This window comes from Scaptodrosophila lebanonensis, unplaced genomic scaffold, assembly GCF_003285725.1.
Source record: "Scaptodrosophila lebanonensis strain 11010-0011.00,11010-0021.00 unplaced genomic scaffold, SlebRS2 tig00000043-arrow-pilon, whole genome shotgun sequence".
Taxonomy (NCBI): Eukaryota; Metazoa; Arthropoda; class Insecta; order Diptera; family Drosophilidae; genus Scaptodrosophila; species Scaptodrosophila lebanonensis.
The window spans coordinates 5,631,064-5,656,369 of NW_022060545.1; the positions used below are offsets into that span (position 1 = coordinate 5,631,064).

Here is a 25,306-nt window from a genome sequence, read left to right on the forward strand (position 1 = left end):
CTCATTCTGTTTCGGTCTCTGTCTCTTCACGTGCATATGCACGTTACCATCTGTATGTGTGTGCGTGTGTGTGTGTGTGTGTGTGTGTGTGTGTGTGTGTGTGTGTGTCTTGGTCTCAGTTTCAGTTTCAGTGTGTTTGTGTGTCACAGTGTTCAAGTATCATTAAATGAAGTGGGTTTCTGCCAGTTTCGAGCACTCTTGGGAAAGCATCCAGAAACAAAGTGCATTCTGTGGTGCCTTTGCTTTTTTTCTCTAACCACCTCCACCCTCCTCCCCTACACCACTGTCCTGCTCCTATAAATACAAGTGTATATATATACATATATCCTTGATATTTTTATGCTGTCACATTCTATTATTATTTTTTATACTTTCATATTTTTTTTGTTTGTGGTTGCGGCTGTCGTCGTCATTGTTATTGTTTTGTGTGGCATTTCACTTGTACATTGCTTTGAGCGGCAACAGGGGCCCAATAGGCCAAATTTGTCGTGCAATATGTCCGACCACATCGCCATTGACAAAAGCTGCCTACACTCGAAGAAATTAAAGCACCGCTTCACTCCTATTTTAATTTTTCCTCAATTATTTAAAATATTTCTTTTGTAGAAATGAGTTTAAGTTTCTGCTTTAAAATAAATTCCTATTTGATAATATGTAGATCGAAAATTGTTTAAAAGAGCTCCATTTAATTATAATATACATATTATAATGCACGATTTTTACTTAATTTTTGGAAATACTTATTTTGGAGTATTTCTACAATAATATTTTAAATTGAGTTCAAGTTTATGCTTCAAAAAACTAGCTATTTGACAATATTTATGTCGAGAAATTGTTAAAGGAGCTCAATTTAATTATATTGTATTAATTTTTAAATTTAATTTCATATCGATGAACAGTACGAGCTCCAGAAAAATATGTTAAGTGGCTTTAAAAATGTGAGTCATGTTTTAACCAGTTCTAATCAGCGCCCTATGGTGTATCAATTAAATATGGCTTATAATATATATAATACCGTTTCTGCATATCATATATGCTAATACTTTATTAAAAGGGTACAGTTTCTTCATGAATTTTGAAAATAGAGACAATTTTTCCATATCAATAATTATTTTTCTTGCCATAATTATAGGTTTTCCACGAAAAATTGATATTGATATAAGATTCTAAATCTTAAGAACCCAAGAAAATCCTAACAATTTGATAGTTTAATTTAAAATAAAAATAATTAAAGGATATATCCATCTAAGAAGTGCAAACGAAGCATTTATTAAGAACGCACGACACATCAGTTTCAGTCCGCAGAAAAAGTAAAGAGCAATTCCATCAATTTGAAAAGGAAGAGGACTTTCGTAGAAAGTTCAGCAAGCATCGGAGCAAAAGGACTTCTCAATTGAAGACAGAGAAGAACTTGTGCAAGTAGGAAAACATTTTCAAAGTGTAAGTAGTGGCAGGAAGTCGCAACACATCTTGGCGAAATTTCAATTTGTTCACATTTCAATCATACAATTCTCAGGACTGGGAAGCCCATCGGCGCATTGGCGCTTCAGCTACAGCTTTGGCGCTCGTTTTAATAGTTTCCGTTTCCGCTTTTGCGAGTTCAAAGGAATTTGATTTGCCAGATGGCTGGGGGTACAACTAGAGGGCAAGGCTTGTGCCAAAATAGAAAAGTTGGAAGAGCAAAAAAAAAAAATGTTGGCTGACAAACAGCCAATATGGGGGCTATGTTTGTTTTGGGGACGGTGGGGGATCTGGTGGTAATAGGAGTGGTATGGGCACCAGCACTTGCGTGTGCTGGCCTTTGTTTCAATTTTTTTCTTTTCTGCTTATTCAATTTCCATATTTGTTTGTCATTTTTGTTTGCCTCGCTTAGTACTTAGTTAGATATGTCAGCAATACTGCCTTCAATTTTGATGCTTGCACTTACTTGCTCTGCGGTCTTCAGCAGATTCTCAATCTCGAAGCTGCTGGTGCGCGATGTCGCCTTGACAACGCCTCCAACTACAGCCAGTTGGGCGCCTGTGGGCTCCACAAATGAGGGTGCTGGCGAGCTCTCTGCCTCCGGTGAATATAAATCCTTGCCTGTGCCATCTGCATGGTTGTGGAGTAAACGGAAGATAGCAGCACGAACAAATAAAAAAGTTTGTTTTGTTATTATTATTATTAGTTTTTCGTGTTCATAATTAGCTGGAGCCGCCGCAGCCTGCCGGGCTGCCCGACTGCCCGACTGCCACCATCCCAATCTTCTTTTTGCAGCCCAATCTGCCGTGGTTGCCAGATATATATAAGTATATACGAAATGAAAAAAATTCCAATGGCTGCACGTTATTGTTGTTGCTGTTGCTGTTGTAATTTTGGGTAGTTTAAAGTTCGATTAACTTTTTTATTTATGTTTGCAGCTTGTTTGTTAATTTTAAATTCCATGTTTTCGCAATAAAATGTGTAGAAAGGAGTGAGCGGATGTTGTTATAAGTATATAGTAGTATGTGTGTATTTGTTTGTTTTTGTTTGCTCGCATGTGTATGTGGCGCGGAGGAATTTAATACTTGCGGAAACGGCGGCAAACGCGTCAAAAAGCCAGCAGCACAAAGCTAAAAGTAATAACAACAGCAACAGCAACAACGACAACAATAACAACGCCAAAAACAACAACACCAACATTCTGTAATGATTATTGCTGCTATGTGTTTGCCACAACGTCCGCGTGTGAGGACTGCACCAATACACTCAAACACTGCCACACATAGATAGAGAAAGACACTCACATACACAGTGACACATACGTGCGCTTTTTACCAAAAAATTTATAGGACACCATGTTGTCGTTGGTAATGAAGGGAATGGGTGAGGTAGTGGGTAGGGGGCAGGATGTAGGGAAGGATGGCTGCAGCAGTAACAGCAGCAGTTTATTGTAGTCAGAGCTGTCGTGTAGTTTCGCATTCTCCAACAAGGCAGAGGAAACGTTTAAAAAGTGACGTCCTTGAATGTGGCCCCGCATGCAAATTTGTTACTACGACTACGTACAATTTTATGAACATTTTCCTTAAATTTGACACCACATACGAGTACTGACACACACACACACACACACACACAAACACATCCATACATTGTGCATTACAGAGGGTATGTTTGTGTGTGCCAAAGACATTTGCTTGTGCCAGATATTGAAATGGCTGGTCTTATAAATTTTAGCATGTGGTAGCTTACAAAATGCATGTAAGCGTATGTGTCAAAGTTTGAATGTACACGTATGTATGTTTGTACAAGTATGTGTGCCTGCCATGTCGACGTTGTGGTAATAATGTATAGACGTGATCTGCCCTGCCCAGAGTTAACTGGCAATAGACACTAAAATCATTGACACTATAATTTTGAAATACTTGCAAAGAATTGATATTATATTAGACTCAACATTTTAAACAATATTAGATAAGAAAAGTGCATGTACAGCTTTTAACATTGATTCAAATTTCAAAGTATTTTTATTTTTTATATTTTCAACAACCCTTACTTATTGATTTGCAAGCTTCAATGATACTTTCGCATTAGAACTTTAAGAGTTATTTATAAGTTATAAATAAGTTTAAGATTGGAAGCTTTTTGCTTTTAAAAAACATTAATTCAAATTTCAAAGTATTTATATTTTTTATATTTTCAACAACCCTTACGTATTGATTTAAAAGCTTCAATGTTATTTTCCCATTAGAAATTTAAGAGTTATTTATAGAAAGTATTTGTTTGTTTTTTTTTTTTTTGATAATTAAAATATTTTGTTGGATGAATAATTTCAAGCGTTCATTTGTTTTTCTTACTATTTATTACATTTTTATACCCTGTACCCGTAGGGTAAAAAGGGTATATTAGGTTTGTGCAAAGTATGTAACATGCAGAAGGAAGCATCTCCGACCCCATAAAGTATATATATTCTGAATCAGCATGACGAGAGAAATCGATCTAGACATGTCCGTCCGTCTGTCCGTCCGTCTGTCCGTCTGGATGAACGCGAGGATCTCAGAAACTATAAAAGCTAGAATAACCAAAGTTGGCATCCAGATTCTCCTAGGTCCGAGTAAGGACGAGTTTATTTTTTTTTTTTTAATTTCCCCCCCCCCCCCCCCCCCCCCCTTCCCCCGCTACAGAATTTCGTCTATAGCGTCCACATTTCAAATGCTACCTCAACCAAACTTTGCACACATAATTTATATATAATTGTCTACTGTTGTTTAAAATTTTATCCAATTCGGTCAATTCTGTGAAAAGTTATTAGCGAAACAAATTCTCTACAGTACAACCCCCACAAACTGCAGCAACGAGTTCGCTCTTCTTCTTCCTCTTTTTGCTGCTGCTATGGGCGCATATAACTCAGTGACGGAAGTTTACCTGGGTACAGGGTATTACACTGTCGGGCTTGCTCGACTGTAGCGTTCTCTCTTGTTAATTTAAACATTAGTGAGTAACTTTTCGCTAATGTGGTTGGTTGTGCATGTTTTTTTCAAATACCTTTAAATTGTTTTCTAAAGAAACCGAAGATTGACTCTCAAAAGTATGCTATGCTTATTTTTCATCTTACTCTGGTAGTTTGGAGTATTTTAAAACCGTCGCAATATACTGCTGACATCATAAAGAAATTAAAGTCGAGAAGAGCGGAATGTTTTATTTTGAATGTCGGCACACTTTTGAAACAACACTTCACTTCTAATGTGTTTACTTGATACTCAGCAAAGTTTTCGCAATTTTTAGTGGATTAATTTTGTTTGCTTACGCAACCTCCTTTTGACTTGCCAAAAAAAAAAAAAAAAAAAAAAAACCTCCCCACAAGTCATTAACAATAGAAGTGCATTTTGAATTGACTGAGCTGTGAATTTGAACACCAAACCACACACATAATTAGCTCTAATTGCTCCATTTACCAACGTGTGTTTGCAACAAAAGCAAGAGATCGAATTACAAAACCAATTATTTATCCTTATTTACGCTAATGGCGTGGATCAAGTGCTGTCTAAGTGTAATTTCAGTTCTGAATTTGAATTTCCGCTTTATACTGGTAATGGACTGCAGGAACAGCAATAAATGGTTATTATGCACATACACCTTTTATGGTTTATTACTTGAAACGTTTTTGTGCTTTAATTGGCAGTCTGGCTTGTACTTCTTGCTTTGTTTTGTGAAATTAATATTTCATTTATTATTCGTGCTGTGGCATGTGGTAAAAGGATTTGGAGGCATGCCTCAACATATGTATCAGTGTCCGTTTACATTTGCCATTGTTGTGGGTGCCAAAAAAGGGGATAAATATTTATGTGCTGTGCTCGCACACACACAACTACACTCAAACACACATGCACATAAACATGCATATGCTCACATAGTACATATGTATGTATGTAAAACGAATGTGTTTTGGTGCGAGTCGTTTAATTTTTGTAGCGTTTTTGTAATGTTGCAGTTTATTCCATTTGCTTTTTTCTCATTTTTAGTTTTTTTTTGTGCCTTTTAATTGTTGCAGCACAACAAAAAACTGCATATAGAGCCTGTGAGTGTGGGTGTGTGTTTTATGTACACTATTTTATTCATTTGTTGCTGTTGTTGTTTTTTCCACAAAACGTTTTCTCTCTATTTTTATTTTAGTGAATGCGTGTGTGTGTTTGTTGGTTTTAATTGTTTTGTGTTCTTAGCCACTTCGGCTTTTTGAGAGCGGCATGCACATGCACATGTGTGTGTGTGTGTGTGTGTGTGTGTGTGTGTGTGTGTGTGTGTGTGGTAGTGTAAGGGGCGGGGCACATATGTATGTACATATAGTATATATGGCTGTTGCTTGTAATGCTGTAATTATGTAGTTGCAGAGTAGTTGGCAAACGACACGCACACACACACACACACACACACACTCATGGTGCATATTGATGTAGCTCTTGTTGTTGTTGCTACTGCTGTTGTGGTTGTTGTTGGGCTTGTCGTAGCACGCTGTAACTGTTTGCTGGTTTCCCGCTGCCTCAGCATGTGCAACATGCATTAAACGAAAAATATAAATTACTTTAATGAACTTTACAAATTCGTATGCGCGCCCGGAAATGCGCTTTTTCGTTTCCGTTCAGCCGCACCCACACACAAGCGCTCACACAGTAGCAGTCATCTGAATAGGTACACTAGTTTTTCTACAAACAGCTTACTAACATATATTCTTGGTCCCACTGCTTCAATTCATCTCTACACATTAATGAATATAACGTTAAATCGTTTTGTAAGTTAAAGCTCATTCGTTACTTTGCTTCTTTTCGTACATGAAAGTTGTTGTCTCTTAAACTAATAATAATTCAATAAATTAATGTAAAATTTTGAATTTAAAATTAAACATAAAATTCATTTCAAATATAATCAAACATCTGAATGAATTATTAATTTAAATAACGCCGTTACTTCAACGAGAAATGTATATTTTCAAATATTTATTTCAGAGCTGTTATTATCAAAAGTTATTCATTTTACAGATGTACGCTGACATTATTAAATAAATTTTAAATACACATTTTAAGAAGCAAACAAAACTATTTCAAAATAACAATAATTCTTTTAAGGAATGCATTTTGAATCTGAGAAAGAGGATTTTATGTTTCAATACTTTTAATTTTTATTGTATTATTAAAAAGTATTTTTTCAAAAAAGATTGATACAGAATTCAATTCTCTATTCAATTCAATTCTATTCTCTTTTAGAATTAAGTTTGTTACATTACTTAAAAACTTTTTTTTTTTAAGTATTGTTTCTGAAATGAATTTTTTATTCTCATTCTCTTTTTGAATTAAAGGTGCTGCTCTCATTTAATTGCCCGTCACTGTACGAGTATATGGGAGCGTACCTCAGCCGTGCTATCTAAGTCAAGGCTCATTGCCGTGTTCCAGGTCCCGGGCGCTGAGTGCAGCTGCCATCGGGCTGTGGCCGTCATTGCTGCCGGTGTGATTAGTATGCTTTTGTTGTAGCATGCTGCCAACACCCTGCCCCTGCCCCTGGCCTACCCCTCCCTCACCCGGCAGCACCTGCGCCATTACCCGTATTCAAGTCGACGAGCAAGAGATTGATGTTGTGTGCGGTTTTAAAATGTTTTTGAAAAGGCAAAAAACAAACAAACAATACAAAAAATCATACGAAAGTGGAAAAACCACAACAATTTAGTTTTTGAAGTTTAGGCGAAAATTGTTGTGTGTTGGCAAAACCACGGCATACAAGTGCAATAAACAGGAGAGAGAGAGAGAGACAGAGACAGACCCGCCTTAAAGAGACCCCGCATACTTACTCCAACCGGGTGCTGGGACAATCAGGCCAGATATCATCTCCTCGCTCATCACTGGTGGATCCGTGGGCGGCGGTGGGCACACCAGCGAGTCAATCATATCATCAGTGACACGCATTATGCCCACTAGATCCGGTGGTTCGGTGCGTGACGAGCTAGAGAGAGAGAGAGAAAGAGAGAGAGAGAAACAACTTTAAAGTCAACTTTGGATATAAAGTAAAATATAAATGATTAACATAATTTTTTTTTTTTTCACATAGAACCCCGACATATTTTAAAAACTTCCATATTACGACCACATGAACAAACAAACAAACAAACAAACAACCAAGCAAACAAACAAGCGAACGAACCAGCAAGCCAGCAAGCCAGCAAACCACTCGCCGTCAACCGTTTGAGCTGCCCGACCTTTTTCTATGTCAGTGGGGAAATTAGTGAAAGATGCGGAAAATGTTCCAACGTGCATAATTTGAATTACGAATGCGGCTGCGACTACGACGACGAATGGGTTTTTAGAGAACACCCATCTAACTCAGTACGAACCTGCTGCACCCCCCCTCGAACCAACAGAGTCGCGAACGCTTAGCACAAAAGCGGCCTGTTTCGTTTCTATAAAGAACCTAATTAGGCTATCAAAATGCCGTTCGGCTTGACGTTGCCTTTGGGCTGGGGCTGAGGCTGGAGCTTGGGCTTGGACTGGCTTGGGCTCGGTTGGGTTGGGTTGGGTTTGGTTTGGGTTTTGGATGAGGTGGTGCTTATGGGAGGTACTGGAGTACTGGCGGTACTAAGCGCCAACCGAAACGTAACGAAACGGAACAAGTGGCAAAACTGCATGGGAATGTAAACGTGTTTGTGTTTTTTTGTTCTTTTCCGACTTGCTGTTCCTGTTACTGGCGCTGTTGCTGGTGTTGGTGTTGGTGTCGGTGTTGATGTTGATTTTTGGCAAAATGTGCGCCGCTTTTGTGTAATTTAATATTGTTGTTCTTGAATTTTAGTTCGTTACACAACATTTTCCTTTCTGCCACATTGCAATTACTTTGGCGCACAAAAAAAGAAAAAACAAAACTGCACAATTGTACAAATTGTTGTAATTTCACATTTAATTTTAATATTTCAATCGATGGACTGATGCATGGGCGACAAAAATTAGAAGCATTGTTGAATTCCACAGCGATTTCGAAATGGATTTTAATTAGCATAATAAGTCAAAATAAATCAGTTAATGTGGTACCGGAATCTGATTAATATTCATTAAAAGTACGCCGACATGTGCTTCATTCGAAAATGTATTGTTGTTAAATGAACACAATGAAACAAAGGATAAACAAACAAAAACACTTTGATGGAAAACCTGGGCAGAACTGGGCAGACTTAGGGTGTTGAATATTTTTTCAAACAAACCTGGCTTAAAGCCTTATAAAGCCAAAAGGGGCAGCATCTGCATTGTGATAGGAATTATGATGGGGAAGGTAGATACTTAGAAAAGCCTTTGCTCTGACCATATGAACTACTTAGATCTCGGATTAATTAGATAGTTTCTTAAGTTTTTTTTTTTAATGTTCTTGCTACTTCTTTTAATATGATAAGTAAAACAATATCTTATTACTGTTCATTTGCTCAAATGTGCTCCTTCTTATATTAAATTCCAAAATTGTCAAATTTCTATTTTCTGTTAACTTTAAAGTGCATTTCCGAACTACTTAATTGTGAAGTATTTATGAGGGTTATCAGCTGATGCTTTGCCAAAATTCTCCCCTATATCCATTCATTTAATTAGTTATTCAGCACTTTGTTCAGTCATTGGTGCCACTTGTCTAAGCTCCATATCTTAATTTATTTCCAGTTCGTTACAGCTCTTAAGTAGGCAACATGTTCCTTACACTTCGCTGCGCGCTTTCTATTATTAGAGACATCAATACTATGTGAGTACAAAGCGCAATCCAAATACAAATTGTGAGTGTTTATCAAATTGTGAGCAAAATTTGCGCTAATTCAACAACAATGCGCAGCGACGCATACTTGTATATCCTACATTTCACACATAACAGTTAATTTATCTAAGCCCAAACAATGTAGACGAAATTCAAATACATTTCACAATAGAAGCGTGTCTATTGTCAATAGACATTCAGCTACATTCCCATTCATATTCGTATGTACGAGTATATGTAGCTTTGTATGCGTATTCTATAAAGATAGATAGATGGATTCACGATGCCCATTCAAGTCAACAGATGTTTGCTGTGCGTGACAATTCTATATACACTGGCTACGGCTATATCTATTCTCTATAGCCTGAGCAAATGACAATCAAACAGTTGACAGCTGGGCCGAGACTGCAATTGCTGTTGTTCTTGTTATTGGTGGTGCTGCACTTACCGCATCATCATGCTGAGGGACTGCTCCTCCTGCAGGACACTCTCTAAGTACATCATATCTAGATCGGATACAATCGCACCATTGATGACCATTATTTCGTCTCCTTTGATAATGCCTGCAATTGAAGGAGAGTAATAAGAGAATGAGTTCGGATAGTAGATACCAAGAGGTGGGTGGCGGGCATGGGGCAATGGGTGGTTGGGGGTCGGTCGGTGTAAGTAAAAGCAAATAACAATGCAGCTGCATCCAATGGCTCAATGACACATTAGTTACTTGCAGATGTTTAGAAGAATGCACCTTCCTCTCTTCTCTATTACTGCCACAACACACTATGGGGGAAAGAAGTCTATTTGCTAGTTAAAATAAAAACCACAAAGGGCACAAACAACACAGTGCCAAAATTGGTGAAATTTGAAAAATTAATTTAAAGTCTTGTGTAAAGAATAAAACTCTAATGAATACTTATGTTTATTGACAGCTTTATATTGGATGGAGAAATAATTAACTTAAAGAGAGGGTATTTTTTTATGTAATCGAATTATGGACACACAGAGTCATGAAAAAGCTGGTCGTTCACAAAACACGAAATTGAAACTCGCGGAAATTCGATGAAATTTAATAACTTTTTAAATTTTACATTAAAATATAAAGCCACCTCCAAATGTTCTTAATTCAATTTTTGGGTGCACTGTTCGTATTAGTCTCCACATTTTATGTGGTTTCTGGTACGAATATTCCCATACATATATGTACATAATAACACCCAACATTTAGTGAGCAAAATACTTCTGTTCCTTAAATAGCATTGTTTAATATCATTTTTCATGATTAGTGTAGTAAGGGATATATTTTTTTAAAATGTTTTCTAAATGTTCATTGCAAATTTTTACCAAAATCTCACCCTAAGAAGTGAAAGTGTTTATTAGATATTATAATAGTTTGAATGGTCAAAAATAAGCGTAATTAATATCGAAATAAAACAGACAAAGCTATTGGCTCTATGGCGCTTTCTGCTCTCAAAATGCAAAAATGCGAAATGGCATTTTAACCCGAAAATTACATTAATGCCCCATAGTGTTTGGTGTGCAGCACAACGTATTTTGTGCTGCTACTGCTATTATTATTATTATTATTACTATTATTTTGTAGTGCGTTTTTTTGTGTATGTGTGTGTTGGTGTATTGTATAGAGTTGAAGCATTGCAATCAAGCTGGCACCCACTACACCACTACCAACCAAAAAGAAGACAATGGCAAAAATCTAAACGCCGTGCAACCAATTCGATGCATGTGCCTCGTGGGTGACACACACACACCCACACACACACATACACATACGCTCCTCGAGCTGTGCAGCTTTGCCCGATAGTTGTGGCAACATTAACAATATACGAGAGTTGAGGGAGCTGCAGCAATGGCAGCACACAAGCAGCTAGTGACATCTTTTATAACGATAAGCGTATGTCTTCACTGCACATAGTGTGTGTGTCTGTGTATGTGTGTGTATGTGTGTGTGTGTGTGTGTATGCCATGGTAAAACAATAACACCATTGTGGCTTTGCATTGTTCATATGTCGGCGTTGCCGTTGTTATTGTTGTTGATACTGCTCTGCTCGGATGCTCGGTTAGTCGTAGTTTGCTTGCTTCGTTTCCACTTCCACTATTCGTTTTCTACAACATTTATTTCGCTCATATTTGCACATTGTTGTTATTGTTGTTTCTGCATACCTTATTGTGTATTAGTGTGTGTGTGCTTGTGTGTGACTTGTGTTTGTATAGGTGCATGTTGACGACATGTTTTGCTTATCATTGTTGTTGCATGCGACAACGGCAACGACAACGACAACAGCAACGACAACGACGACTCTGACATTTTCTTAAGAAAAGTTCGATAGCATACAACTTGCAGCATACAAGTAGACAGCCGTAAAATGTACAGACAATACCTAAGTACAATATATATAGTTATATGTATAAACTAAACGCAAAAGAGTGGTTCTTATTTGAGCCACAAATGTGATCAACAAAATTCAATCAGTTGTATCCGGATAGAAGAGCTTATAGCCAGCTGATTGAAGCAACTAGGAAAAGGCAAAACGAGCACAAAATCGTTTGAAAGGTTAAAACAATCATCCAATAAGCGAAGTTGTTGTAAAAAGTATGTTCTTTCATTAAAACAATCACTCAATAAGCCAAGTTGTTATAAAAAGTATGTTCTTTAGTATACAAATAACTAGAATTATCTGTTAATTATAAAGAATTTAATATATGGTCAGTAAAGAGAGTAAATAGCTGACAGATAATGGCAACAGGTCACATAATAGAATTGAAATACTTCAATGATTAAAACAATCACTCAATAAGCCAAGTTGTTATAAAAAGTATGTTCTTTAGTATACAAATAACTAGAATTATCTGTTAATTATAAAGGATTTAACATATGAAAGAAAGAGAGTAAAGAGAGTAAAAAGCTGACAGATAATGGCAACAGGTCACATAATGGAATTCAAATTCTCCCATCATTAAAACAATTATCCAAAATATGTCCATATGTCCAATCATTAAAGCAATCATTCAATAAGCAAAGTTGTTATAAAAAATATGTTTATTAGTATACAAATAACTAGAATTATCTTTTAATTATAAATTATTTCACACATGAACAGTAAAGAGAGTAAATAGCTGACAGATAATGGAACTCAAATACTCCAATCATTAAAACAATCATTCAATAAGCAAAGTTGTAATAAAAAGTATGTCCTTTATAATACAAATATCTCGAATTATCTGTTAATTATAAGGGATTTCACATATGAACAGTAAAGAGCGTAAAAAGCTAACAGATAATGACACCAGCTCACATAATGGCACTCAAATACTCCAATCATTAAGAGTGAAGAGGTTGCAGAAATTACGAGCATAATATTCACTTAGGGAAGCCCTTTTCAAAAGTATTTTCGAAGGCTACTATAAAATTATATAGGTTTTGATTCATCAAAGATTCACGACGTGTAGTATAACATATCAGTAGAATCATAAAACCAAAGCCCTCACGTGGAAATTGAACATAAAGTTATCTCGCACTTCTGAGCGACACTTCTCCACTCACCTAAAAAAAGTAGATAGCTAGCGGAACAAGTGAGGCCACTAAATAAAGAGTGTCTTTTTTAAGAGCCAGTCTGCAATGTCTTTATACGAGTATATATCTATATAGCTCTTGGTATAAGTTGCACACGTCGTGCGACTAAAAGGCAATGCAAAGCTTTTTCTATTTTGCATTCGCCGCTCATTCTTTCTGGTTTGTTGCCACTCTTATCTGCTTGCTTATGTCGGTAGTTTGTATTTTATGTGACTTTGGCACACCTTGCAACTGCGTATCGGTGTGGGTGAGTGTGTGTGTGTGTGTGAGTGTGTGTGTGTGTTGCACATGTCAGCGACATGCTTGGTGTTGCTGTTGTTGTTGTTGGTAGTGTGGAAGCATTTTTGCATTTGTTACAATTTAAACGGATTTTACATCCGATGGTTGCCGCTGACGCTGTTATTGTTATTATTGCTACTGTTGTTGTTGTTGTTGTTGCTATTATTATTGCTGTTGTTGTTGCTATTATTATTGCTGTTGTTGTTGGCTGTCCTGCCATGTTGCGTGAAGCTTGTGCCGGAGCTTAAACTATTTCGAATATATTTCGTAACCATGTTACGTTTGCTAGGATTATTTGGCTTACCCACACATACACACACACACATACTTAGGGGGTAGAGAGAGAGAGAGAGAGAGAGAGAGGGGAGCTCATTCATACTCATGTATGCATAACTTGTGGCAAGATATGCGACAGACAAATTTATTTTGTTTTATATTTTCGATTCAGGTTCAGCAAACTGTGCCCTGCATCTTATTGGCGATTTTGTCTTCACAGTCATCGAATGGCGGAGCCCTTTTGTGACCTCAATGCGTCGACAACACGTTAGTCCTCTGTGAAAGGACTATGTGGTGTACTTAAAAGGATTTGCGTCGAGCGACCAGAGAAACTAGAGAGTTGTAAGCAAATTGTTATTCCATGTTTGCCAAATACTTTTCAACCAAGTTGTTTTAATGTCAAAGTTTTATCCAGAAGTTCCTGCCACTGCACTTCCATATAGTATAGGCGTATAGTGTATAGTATAGGAGTATAGTGTGTGTGTGTGTGTGTGGGTGGGTGTGGCTGTGTGTGCGATGTGTGCCTGAGTGCATGGCACTTGCTTTGATTGCAACCATTACTGCTGCTCATGTTAGTGCAGCTTTAAGCTGCCTTTAAGTTGCTCGAAAACCACTGCAGGCATTAACTTGGCCAAGTGATTGTAATAAGATCAGTGCTCCGCGTTCAGTGCTTTGCAACAACTACGACCACGAGCACCAGTAAGTATCTCCAGTTAGGAGAGAGGTTCATTCATTTAATTCTTCGACTTGCTTTACAATTAGTTTCGTTCCTTTACAACATTTGCATTTTAATGCTGCGGTCAGATTTGTTTTTGTGTTGGAAGCATAAAATTAAAATGTTTGTACTTCGAGTATTCAGCATGGACTGAGCTTTGTTTGTGGTTTCTTCAGGACTGCTAGCTTCATGCAAATGGGCATTAAATTCAATTGAGTGGCTGTGCTACGTTTTCCTCAATTTCTCCCCTCTCGCTTACCCTTTCACTATGTCTGTTTGTGCGTTGCATTTAATTTGGCAATGAAAACCAGATCATTAATTTATGCAACACACAAATGCTGTACACAAATATTTGTGTGAAATTTGAATTTGACATCGACTATAGTATTAAACGAGTTGTATAAGTGTGCGTTCACGTTATTTTACAAAAGTTATCGTTTGCGAAACATTTCATTCCGAGAAAATACTGCAGTTCTAAGCTCATTTCAATTTTCATGGAATTTCATGGAACTATTCCTTGGCAATGCAATTTTTGCTATTTTTGGCAAAAAAAAATACAACATGAATGTGAGTGAAAATTAAAAGTGAAATTCACTTTTCACAAACACCTTTAATTGTTTTTTATTTCTACCTAATTTTAACAATCAAATTATCAAGCTTTTTTGTTAGTGCAAATGCTTTAAAATTAATATGCCGAAGCGTTGAATTACAACTTAATGAAATTTGTGGTATACGATTTTTTAGCTATGCGCAATTTATTTTATTAAATTTCGTTAACCATTCTTTTTCAATTAACATCGATTTATTTTGTACGAATGCTTTTTACATATTTTTAAATGTAATTATAGTCTCTGATTAGGAGTCGGGCGATTGCCTCGAATATGAAGCCTCCTATGAGTCGGAATAATCTGCCCAGCAAAGAGGTGTGCAAATAATATTACAACATACACAAGAAGAAATTTGCGTTAAAGCCTATTCCAAATCTCTGTCATGTAGTGCCACATCTTATTTGCTCTTCAGATTTATTATACTTGTATAAAGCAGGAGCTTATTCGATTAAGAAAACTAATTTTCTACCCAAGTCCAAATAAACCATCTCAACTGTATTCTCAGCTGAAACGAAAATGAAAAATCCCTAGCATCCCTTGCTAAATTGCTACAATTCTTCATTTCAAGTTTTCGGTTCAGCTTATGCTCCATGTCGTTGGAAATGCAATTCGTTAGCCAGCATTTGTTGACCTGCAAACTCATTACCAAGTTACCTCCATCGTTTGGTTTTAAGTAACAGCATTGTGGGCGCGGGATTTCTCATTAAATTTAACACCATTCCGCGCCATCTTCGCGTAATTTGCAAGTCGTCTCGAATGTTGCCCAAAGTTGTCCAGTGCGCCATTGTTTGTGCTCAACAGGCAACGCATTTTTGGCGTCGTTGACTGCGTTTCCAAAAAATATACAAAATTATGGCCCACCTGCCTGGGTCCTCGGTCCTTACTGGCAACTGCTGACTGTTGAATGCTAACTGGCAAATGCTTAACTGTTGGTTTCTGGCTGCTTGCAATCATGCGGCCAACTTTTTAATGGTGTGAGGTTGAGGGGGACAGAAAGTTCTTCTTCTCCTTTTTTTTTTAAACGAATTTCGTGTGCATTGTTTTAAGGATTTTTGATTCGTATTTGCTCGTTCTTCGCTCGTGGGTTGGCTGGCTGCCTGGTCGGTTGGCTGGTTGGCTGGTTGGTTGGGGGGCTGTCGTGTGCGCGGAGGCATGAGAAATGAGCACCGGTGCACTCAACGTGCTTAATGAGTTTTCCGCTTCAAAATTTCTTTCAGGTTCATCACTTTTCCAAGTGCAGCATTGCAGTTTTTATTCCACTTCTCTGTCGGTATGGGTGTATGTGTGTGTGTGTTTTTTTTTTTTGTGTTCTTCTCATAGCACAGCTGCCACAGACAAACAAATGGAGCGGGTAGTTGACTGAGGCAGTGAGTAACCAAAACCAAGCTGCGACCGACGACCATAGCCGTTGTGAGTGAGAACCCAAACCAGCAGCCAGGCACGCTGTCAACTGCAGCGAGCCAGAGCGAAGTGGGTGGGGGGCTGGGGTGGTCACAGGTGGTGCCTCAATGGGGGCTGCTGTTGCGGTAGCAGCAACATAATTTAAAGCGCTGTTCTAGTGGCATTTCGACTACAACTTGACTTCGTGTCATGCTCCTGCCAGGGCCAGAGCTAGCTGGCTGGCTGGCTGACTGGCTGGTGCTCCTTTTCGCCAACCGTTCCCTTGACAACTTGTCGCGAGCATAAGCGTGAGCGCGCGTTGCCAGCAAATGCAAATGCCAACTTAAGTTGATTTTAAGTGATAGAAAAACAACAACAACGACAACTAAAATGAAAGAAGCACGAGAGAGTGCTGGGCAAAGGCAAAACCCGTAAGATGGCAAACCCTTTAACCTCACTGCCGCCAACTCCGGCTGACTGTCTGGGCTCGGCTACTGAGCTCCTTAGTCATGAAAAGGTGCATAAAGCACATACACACAGGTGCAGCATATTTCGAGTGTGCTTCTCATAGTCGTCATCGTCATCATCATCATCCTCATCGTCGTTGTCATCATAGTCATGTTTTACTTGTCGTCATCATTTGTGCCGGAGACAGCGTTGACAGTTGACTTTTTGCGTTACCCAAACCCAAAGCTGCGGTGGCTATACAAACTGAAGCTGCTGAAGCTGCTGAAGCTGCTGCTGCTGCTGCTCAACTCCAGGACGCTGTGGCTCCCTGGCGTAAAGCGACTACGCCACTTGACTCGACTATGTACTAAAGTGAGTTTGTTCAAGTTTTTGACATAAAAGTGAAAAGCATTTAAATATAAAAGAAGCGCTGCATGCCAAAGAGCATGGCTCTGTAGCGAGTGTGGCAGACACAGGGAGGGGCAAAGGGTACAGAGAGGCACTTTTCAATTTCTTGGCTGACGTGGGGCAAGGGGTGGCTCAGCCCATAGTCCTCGGTGGCAGTAACGGCGGCAACATTGAGCCACATTGTTTCGCTTTGGGCGCTCCCTGACTGACTGCAGGTGACGATGCAGCAGCCAGGGAGGAGGAGGAGGAGGAGGACGATGAGAAGAAGGATGCCACAGTAGCAATGTTGCCATGTCGACAGACGCTACGCGAAAGACAAAGCAGCCATTTCCTTTTTAGCTTTGTGCCGTTTTCAATGGCATAAATTAAATGCACGATTTCATCGGTTCAAAAGGACTTAAGCATTTGTGCAAATTCAAGCAAGCGTTGTGCAATAAATATTGCGCACTACAACTACTTACCATTATGCATTGCCACACTCTTATCCTCGACGCGACTCACATAACAGCACAGCTCGTCCTGCCGCTCCGCATTCTCGATCAATTCCGCCTCCACAGAGAAGCCCCACATCTGCTCCAATGTTGTGCGTTGCAGCTCAACCTGGTAGAGTATTTTCATGCATACCTCCACAAATTCGTGATTATGTAGCTGCAAAGAGAGGGCCAAAGAGAGAGCGAGACGTTAAGATGAATTTGCTTTCAGCAATTAGCTTGTTATGCAAGCCGGCGCGCAACGGGCCGAGAGCCAAAGGTTTTGCATTCTTCCCATACTCCTATGAACAAATACTCGTATATTCACGTATGGATACTTTTATGGGTTTGTTGCGTTCATATATGTGTGTGTATGAGACTGTGTGTGTGCTTGTGTGTGAGGGCGTTTGCTCAACTTGATTTTAATATTATTGAGTAAACTTTCCCTGCGGGCACATTACATTGGTGACATATTCAGTTTCGTTATAAAACTAATTCCCACAAGTATTTCGCTTCTGCACTTATTCAATAATTTGCTGAACTTTTGAATTATGCTGTTCGCAAAAAGTTTGATAGCAAGTGAGGCTGATGCCGAACTCTTTTGAGTTCCTAACTATTTGCCAAATGCAAAATGATTGTTAGCTAACTCGAATTTTGATTGATAATTAACGCCACTTGCTTGAAATGCAAAAAAAAAAAAATATTGTCTTGTTAAATCAAAAATATTTATTACTGGAAAACTTGTTCGCAATGAACTTCTTCGTCCGATACTGTTCCATCAGGCGAGTTAAACAGACCGGTTTATGTGTATGCCTAATCACACTTTTGGTTTATTAGTTCATCAATTTCGTTTTCTATGCACTCCTAATGTTCTGATTGTGCTTAATGATTTCTTTATCGAAATTTGAGGAGTGGCATTTCGTTTGATATTCGTTATGGTCTTATCATTTTGCCACTTAAGAATTGGCCCTTCTTGCACGATATGGTTAATTAAATTAATTTAAAGGAAGTGTCTATTACTGCCTACGAAATTTACAATTGGGGAGCTGCAGCATGACTTTATGTTCATAAACCAAAACCACTATGAATTGTGGTTCCGTGTGTATCTTGTAGTTTCGATCATATCTGTAATACTAATTTTAATATTTTTGACCAAATATTAAATAGAGACTTGCTAAAACTTATAGCTTCTCTAAGAGCAGCATTTTTTAGCCTCTGATATGGTTTAAAATATTTCCAAAACAAACTAATTTTAAATCATGAAGAAAAGGCTTTGAAAATATGTATCCGAAAAGTGCGAACACTGAAATAAATGATATTAATCAAAATCTTTTGAAATCCCAATTCTTTAGTAAAGCATTTTTCATTATTAAAATGTTGTTTTTCAAGGTTTTACGACTTAAAGTTCTTCAAATCAATTCAACTATGTATTATAGTGCATTAAAATATGATTATAATTTATGTTCCTTTGTAAAAACTCAATTTCGTTTTTAAACAAACAATTTCATTGTAATTTCAATGTTGTTATTCAAATCAATTCAATTATTTATTAAATTGAATTATATGAATGAATGATGATTCATTTTCCTTCGAAAAAAATCCATTTCCTTTTTTAAACAAACAATTTCATTGTAATTGCAAGCGCATATTAAAATGTTGTTATTCAAGGTTTTACGACTTAAAGTTCTTCAAATCAATTCAACTATGTATTATAGTGCATTAAAATATGATAATAATTCATTTCGAAAAAAAATCATTTTCCTTTTTAAACAAACAATTTTATTGTAATTGCAAGCGCATATTAAAATGTTGCTATTCAAGGTTTTACGACTTAACGTTATTCAAATCAATTCAATTATTTATTTTAATGAATATGATGATTCATTTTCCTTCGAAAATAATTCATTTTCGTTTTTAAACAAACAATTTCATTGTAATTGCAAGCGCATATTAAAATGTTGCTATTCAAGGTTTTACGACTTAACGTTATTCAAATCAATTCAATTATTTATTATAATGAATATGATGATTCATTTTCCTTCGAAAAAAATTCATTTTCGTTTTAAAACAAACATTAATATCGTTGCAATTTCAAACACACAAAGCCTAACAAATACATACTCGCATATCCGCCATCACTTCTTATTTCTGCCACTTGTGACTTTTTGCTCAATTCTTGACTTCGTTTCTTCTTCTTTCTTTTGCCGCCTATATTTGTTTGCTTGGTGTAGGTGTATGGGTATGTGTGTGTGTGTGTGTACTTACATAATTTTCAATCAGATCATTGCGATGCGGCACAAAGTAATTGTGATCCTCCATGTCACGTCGCTTCTTGACGCGCACAAAGTGCTCCATGGGATTGAGGTTGCGTCGGGCGCAGGCGCTGGCAAGGAATTCCTCGACAGACATGGCGTCACGTAGATAAACTGTCGAGTAAGCATTGTCGGGCATCGCAACTTTGAAAGTTTTTTCCGGTTCGTCACGTGAATTCATCTGGAAAAAAGGGCAGAGAATTCGATTGGATAAACAGGCGTACTCGTACATATATACATAACTTCAGATACAATGTCATTAAGCCGTGTTGTTGTTGCTGCTGCTGGCTGCTGTTGTAGCACTCAAACGCAGACATACCAGCCAACACACACACACACATACAAACACATTCAAACACACACACACACACGCGCACAAAAGTACGGAAGTGAAAATTGAAAAATAGCAAAAACACATTTCTGCCGCCGCTCTTGCTGTTGCTGTCATTGCCGCTGCCACTGCAGCCACCATTGCTGCAACATGTGCGCATTTTCTGCTGCTGCCACTGCCGCTGCCGCTGCTGCAGCCCGCTGCAAATGTAATGAAAAACGTCGCCAACAGGCAACGGACATGGCTAGGTGTGGCTAGGGCGTCGCAAAGGGGCTCGGGGCGCGGATGGCAGCTATTCCACCGGACTGACAGTTTGAAGAAAACTCAGTTAAAATGCTTAACGGTTTTGTGCATGCCTCAACAGCGCTGCCACAGCAGCAGCGACGCATCGTCGTTAACTATGTTGCAGGAGCAAGAAGCAGGAACAGGAGTAGTGCCAGCTACGGCTGTGTAAACGAATCAGGCTCCCAGCTGCCAGTTGTCGACTACTGAAAATTACATTTGTATTGGCAGTCGTTCGTTGGCCAAACTTAAACGCCCCACAGTGTTTCAAATTCAAACAAATTCAGCACAATATTGTTTGGGAAACATTCGCTCAGACTTTTTTTTTTAAATCTTTAATTCGATATGCGCATAGCTTTTCAAAAAGGCAAGTAACAAATATTATTCAATCAACAGAAATTGATTGAACCTAAGGACAACTTACTGCTTCCAAATATATTAAAAACAAAGTAGAGATTGTCAAAATTCTCACATTTTTTTATGCATTTTGATATTATAGTTTTGTTAATAAGCATGCAAATTCGAAAGAGGCTTGATTATTTTTGATTAATGTAAAAATGTAATGTAATATATTTCAAGCTACAGAATGTAATTATTTTCGTGAATACAAATAATTTTATTATTGATCCATCAAATCAATGAAAATGATTTTTTGTAAAAGTATAAAAATTATATTATTTTGCTTTTTATTGTAAACTTCTTTGCTAAAAATAGTTCTCGTTTTCATGTGACATATTTTTAGCATATTTGTAAATACGTTTCATATTTTAACGCACAAAATTGTTGTTTTTTTTAAAGGGAATTATCAAATGTATACTTTTTAATACGCATTTAATAATAAAAATATTTAATTTTATTCATTTCATAAGTTCTTTGAGCTTGCATCAATTTCATTTTTTTTAAATTTTTACCTTTATTATTTTTGTTTTATCGGCAAACCAAGAAAAAAAAAATACAAAAGAGAACATAAACTAAATATAATTAAAGAATAAAAAAGCCTTTATAAACTACGAACATATCTAATAAATCCAGCCATCTACATATGTCCTTATTCACAACACAGAGTATGAATATGAAGAAATAACAATAAAAAATCTAAAACAAATTAAGGTAAATTTAAATAATAATAAATTAAAATTAAACCGCTTAGATAATAGAAGATGAAATATCATTAAAATGTAAAAGGTGGAGAATCAAATTAAAATCTAAATAATATCGTAAATATATACAAGTATGCCAACAAGAATGTTTAATTCCAATTATTCTAGAGTTCAGAACTACTGTAAGTTGCTCAACCATCATCAGGCCAACGGCAATGGTTTTGCTGGCTGACTAGCTCTGCTGGTGTTGGTTCCCTTCTAGGGACAGGTGCAAAACACATACACACACACACACGTACATACACATACGTACATAAATAGCGAACAGCACACACGTGTTGGTTTCCATGTCTGTGTGCAGTTTACGGCTTGCACGACAATTGAATTAGTTACAGTTACAAACTTGCACCACCACCGTCTCCTACACACACACACACAAACACACAGACACACGCCCGTGCACACTTACACACACACAGAGACTCGGAGATATATATTGAGGCAGTCAGGCAGGCAAACAAACAGACAAACTTGCAACGACAGCGCCACATCCGTCAACCAGCAAGCGAGGCAACGAGTCAGGCAGTTCGCACCCCAGCTACGACGAACTACGACGGCAAGTACTATAATGTTGTTGTACATGTGTGGGGGTCGACTCCGCTCCCCAGCACCGATAACGGCAACAACCAGAAAATCTTTTTGGCCTCACGTCGTTGCAGCTGCATTGCATAACAATTGGGCGTTTTTCCTTTACATCGAAATGAGCTTATCGATTGAAAGTCATTATGGGCGCACGGCAAAAGAAAAGCACACATGCGACTGCCAAATAAGTTCACAAGACATTACAGTAGCTGAGCTGAGCAAAAAAAAAAAATAAAAGGCTATGGCTGATCAGCATGACAAAACAAATTGTGGTGGAATTTGTTTTATTTTATCGCGTCAATACTTTTTTGAGATACACTTTTGAGTTAGCGAGCTCTAACGTCAAGTCCATAGTAACTATTGGCCCGACTAGTGCAGTGGTTTTTTAATTCGCACACTAATGAAGATTGCTTCTTAATTGGCACAGTCCTTTCGTTATCCCTATTTTATTAGTGAAAGAAATCTCGTTCGCATATTTTCATTTTAATTAAAGACATGACAGCCAAGGCGAGGGGCACTATGCCATGTCTGGTTAAGAGCTTGAAGAAGTCGCAGTAGTCGTTTTTCTCAACCGTTTGTGGAAAACATTGATTTATTAAAAGTGTTGTAGTTGTGCTGTGCAGCGACTATTAATGAATACCTGAATCATTTTTTCCCCTTTCCCTGACTGACTGACTAGCTGACTGATTGGTTTTCAACGCACTGCGTACTTGGTTTTATACAATTTTCTTGGAGCTTGATTTATTCGGGTTTTAATGTTTCTTCACTTCTTAACACTCTGTATTTAAAGGGTAAAAGGGTTAACTAGTGTCTAATAAACGCCCCCGACATGATGGGAAATTTGTTTTTCCAATTGGCCAGCTATATCCCGTTTCACAGCCAATTGTAATCAGGGGTTTTCATAGACCAGGGTCCAAACCTGCACATATGATTAAACAGCCTCAATCGGGAGAGCTGCATTTCCATCTGCAAGTACTCCTCATATTTAGCGAAATGCAAGAGTTCTTTTGTGAGTATGTCAAGTGTGTTTTCGTAGTCCTATACCCTTAGCAGCTCACCATCCATCTACTGTAATGTATCATGCAATTCGTGAAGTTTGACAAAGTTTTTTTTTGAATACCACTCGACTACTTTTTGCCAAAAAAGTTATGCCACTTTATTCTCTTCTCTTTTAGGTGCAAAAATTTAAATCTGTTCGGTTAACGTTCACTCCCTTTGAACACCAAAATGCTGATAGGATTTCGATGGGTTTGCCGAAAAAAAGAAATACGCCTGGTGCTTAAAGCGAGCAAGAATATTATTGCGCGCCAGGGAAGATGAAATTGCAGAACCCTTTTTAATTTTTTTATACCCTGTACCCAAAGGATAAACTAGTCTTAAATAGAATTAAAAATAAAATTAACAGCACTATCCAGATTTTAAGTACATTTACATTTAATTTTAATATTTAAAATTTCACACCATAATGAAACTGAAGGAACTCATTTAAGTTTATTTCTGAGACGTAGACTGCGAATGCATTAAACACATCTTAAGCTGCGGAAAGTTGTGCGGAAATATTTTGAGTCATTTTCATTGACATAATTGCATGCAGTGTCAAATTTGCAGTTTACCTCGGGCAATATTGCCAATTATATTTGAATTGAATTCGAAAAGCATGCATATGAGTCAAAGTAACTTTGCGCATTGCACGAAAATTCATTGAATTTCCAACTGAACTGCAGAAGTTAATTTTTTGTTTTTTAAAGCACTGCAATTGTTAATTGACTTGCTGACTGCCTGATTGGCTGACTGGCTGACTGCCTGACTACCTGACTGCCTGACTGCCGAGTCGATCCCCAGGGTTGGTTGGCACCTTTAATTTCATTTCATTTTCAATTGCAGTTGTAATTTCGGCTGCATTGCAGTTGACATGCTTGAAAATTAAAAGCTACTACATACGCACACACACACACACACACACACACACACACACACACACACCGATTTACATACGCAGAGTGTGGACGCACAATTGCATGAAAATATAAACCAAACCAAATCAAATGTACATTTTTCAAATTCATTGAATTTTCAGCGCGAATTGCCGAGCAAATGCTGCACGCGCATTTTACGTATGTATTTATGTTACGAGTATTTCAGTTATTTTTACATGCATATTTTTAACTTGACTACCGCTCTGACTCTGTCCTTGCTGATCGGGCCGGACCGGACCGGACCGAATCGAACCGAACCGGACAGGCCTACATAGATTGGACTGTTTGCCTCAATTGTGCAACGTTCGCAAATTTAATTGGAAATACTTTTGTAAGTGCGTGTGTGTGTGTGTGTGATTATTTTTGTCAATAATCGAAACAAATTGAATTTATGAATTGAATTTTATTATAAATATATGCAAAATTGCTTATGGTAATTGAAGTCTATCAAATGACCGACACTTTATCAACAAAAAGGCAAAAAAAAAAACCTTCAACGAAAACAAAAGGCGAAAAGAGCCCAACATAATTTAAAAGCTTTCCCCAGTTACTTTAAAGTTTCATCAGCAACTCAAGTGCTGACAGGCAGGCAAAATATTTCTGTTGCACAACGGTGCGTATGGGTAACTTTTCACAATTAGTCAAATATTTGACTTTGACGCACTATGTCGGACATGCGAGTTTTCAGTTTTGATTGCTCATTCAACCTACATTTTTTGTGCATCACTAGGGCCAGTCAAAAGGAGTGGCATGTTATTTATATATTTGACTTGTGCTCGGACTATATGGTATGAACATATTCGTATCTTGCTTGTTGACAACCAAATACTTACAAAGTCAATAGCTGAATAAATTGTGTACGTACAAATAGCTTTGTGATTTGAAACGACTATTTGACATTTTGACTTGCCGAAGTCATTGTAAATAGAAGACTTTATGACATTTTATTTCAAAGTGCTTAGTTGTGTTATAAATCTTAGATATTTGCGTTCATTTTATTACATTTTTTTTTTGTTTTTTTTTTTAAGGAAGAATTATAAACGAAACTACAAGTTTTTCAATTCGCATTGCTTCAAATATTACTTGAAGTTTTCTGTTTTAACAATTAAAAATTAAGTTGATCTAAATTTAAAATTTGTCTTTATTGTACCACAAAGCACGTTGCGTATACGTAATGTCCACGACAATGCCTTGGCATTTTTTTTTTTTTTTTTTTTGCATTTGCAATTCATAAATTTAGTTTGTAATCCCTGACGGCCATTAAATTTGAAT

General features: G+C 37.4%; 1 protein-coding gene across 8 annotated transcripts in view; it reads right to left on the reverse strand.

Moving 5' to 3' along the window:
- The window catches only part of LOC115623071, a 129,648-nt gene that overhangs the window by 22,542 nt on the left and 81,800 nt on the right, over positions 1–25,306 (reverse strand). For all 8 annotated transcript variants that reach the window (XM_030517273.1, XM_030517271.1, XM_030517270.1 and 5 more), the window contains 5 exons: positions 19,657–19,884; positions 17,383–17,569; positions 9,671–9,785; positions 7,295–7,446; positions 1,928–2,091 (listed from right to left, as the gene is read on the reverse strand). In XM_030517273.1, coding sequence (XP_030373133.1) covers positions 1,928–2,091; positions 7,295–7,446; positions 9,671–9,785; positions 17,383–17,569; positions 19,657–19,884 — 846 coding nt within the window. The remainder of the gene's footprint in view (positions 1–1,927; positions 2,092–7,294; positions 7,447–9,670; positions 9,786–17,382; positions 17,570–19,656; positions 19,885–25,306) is intronic.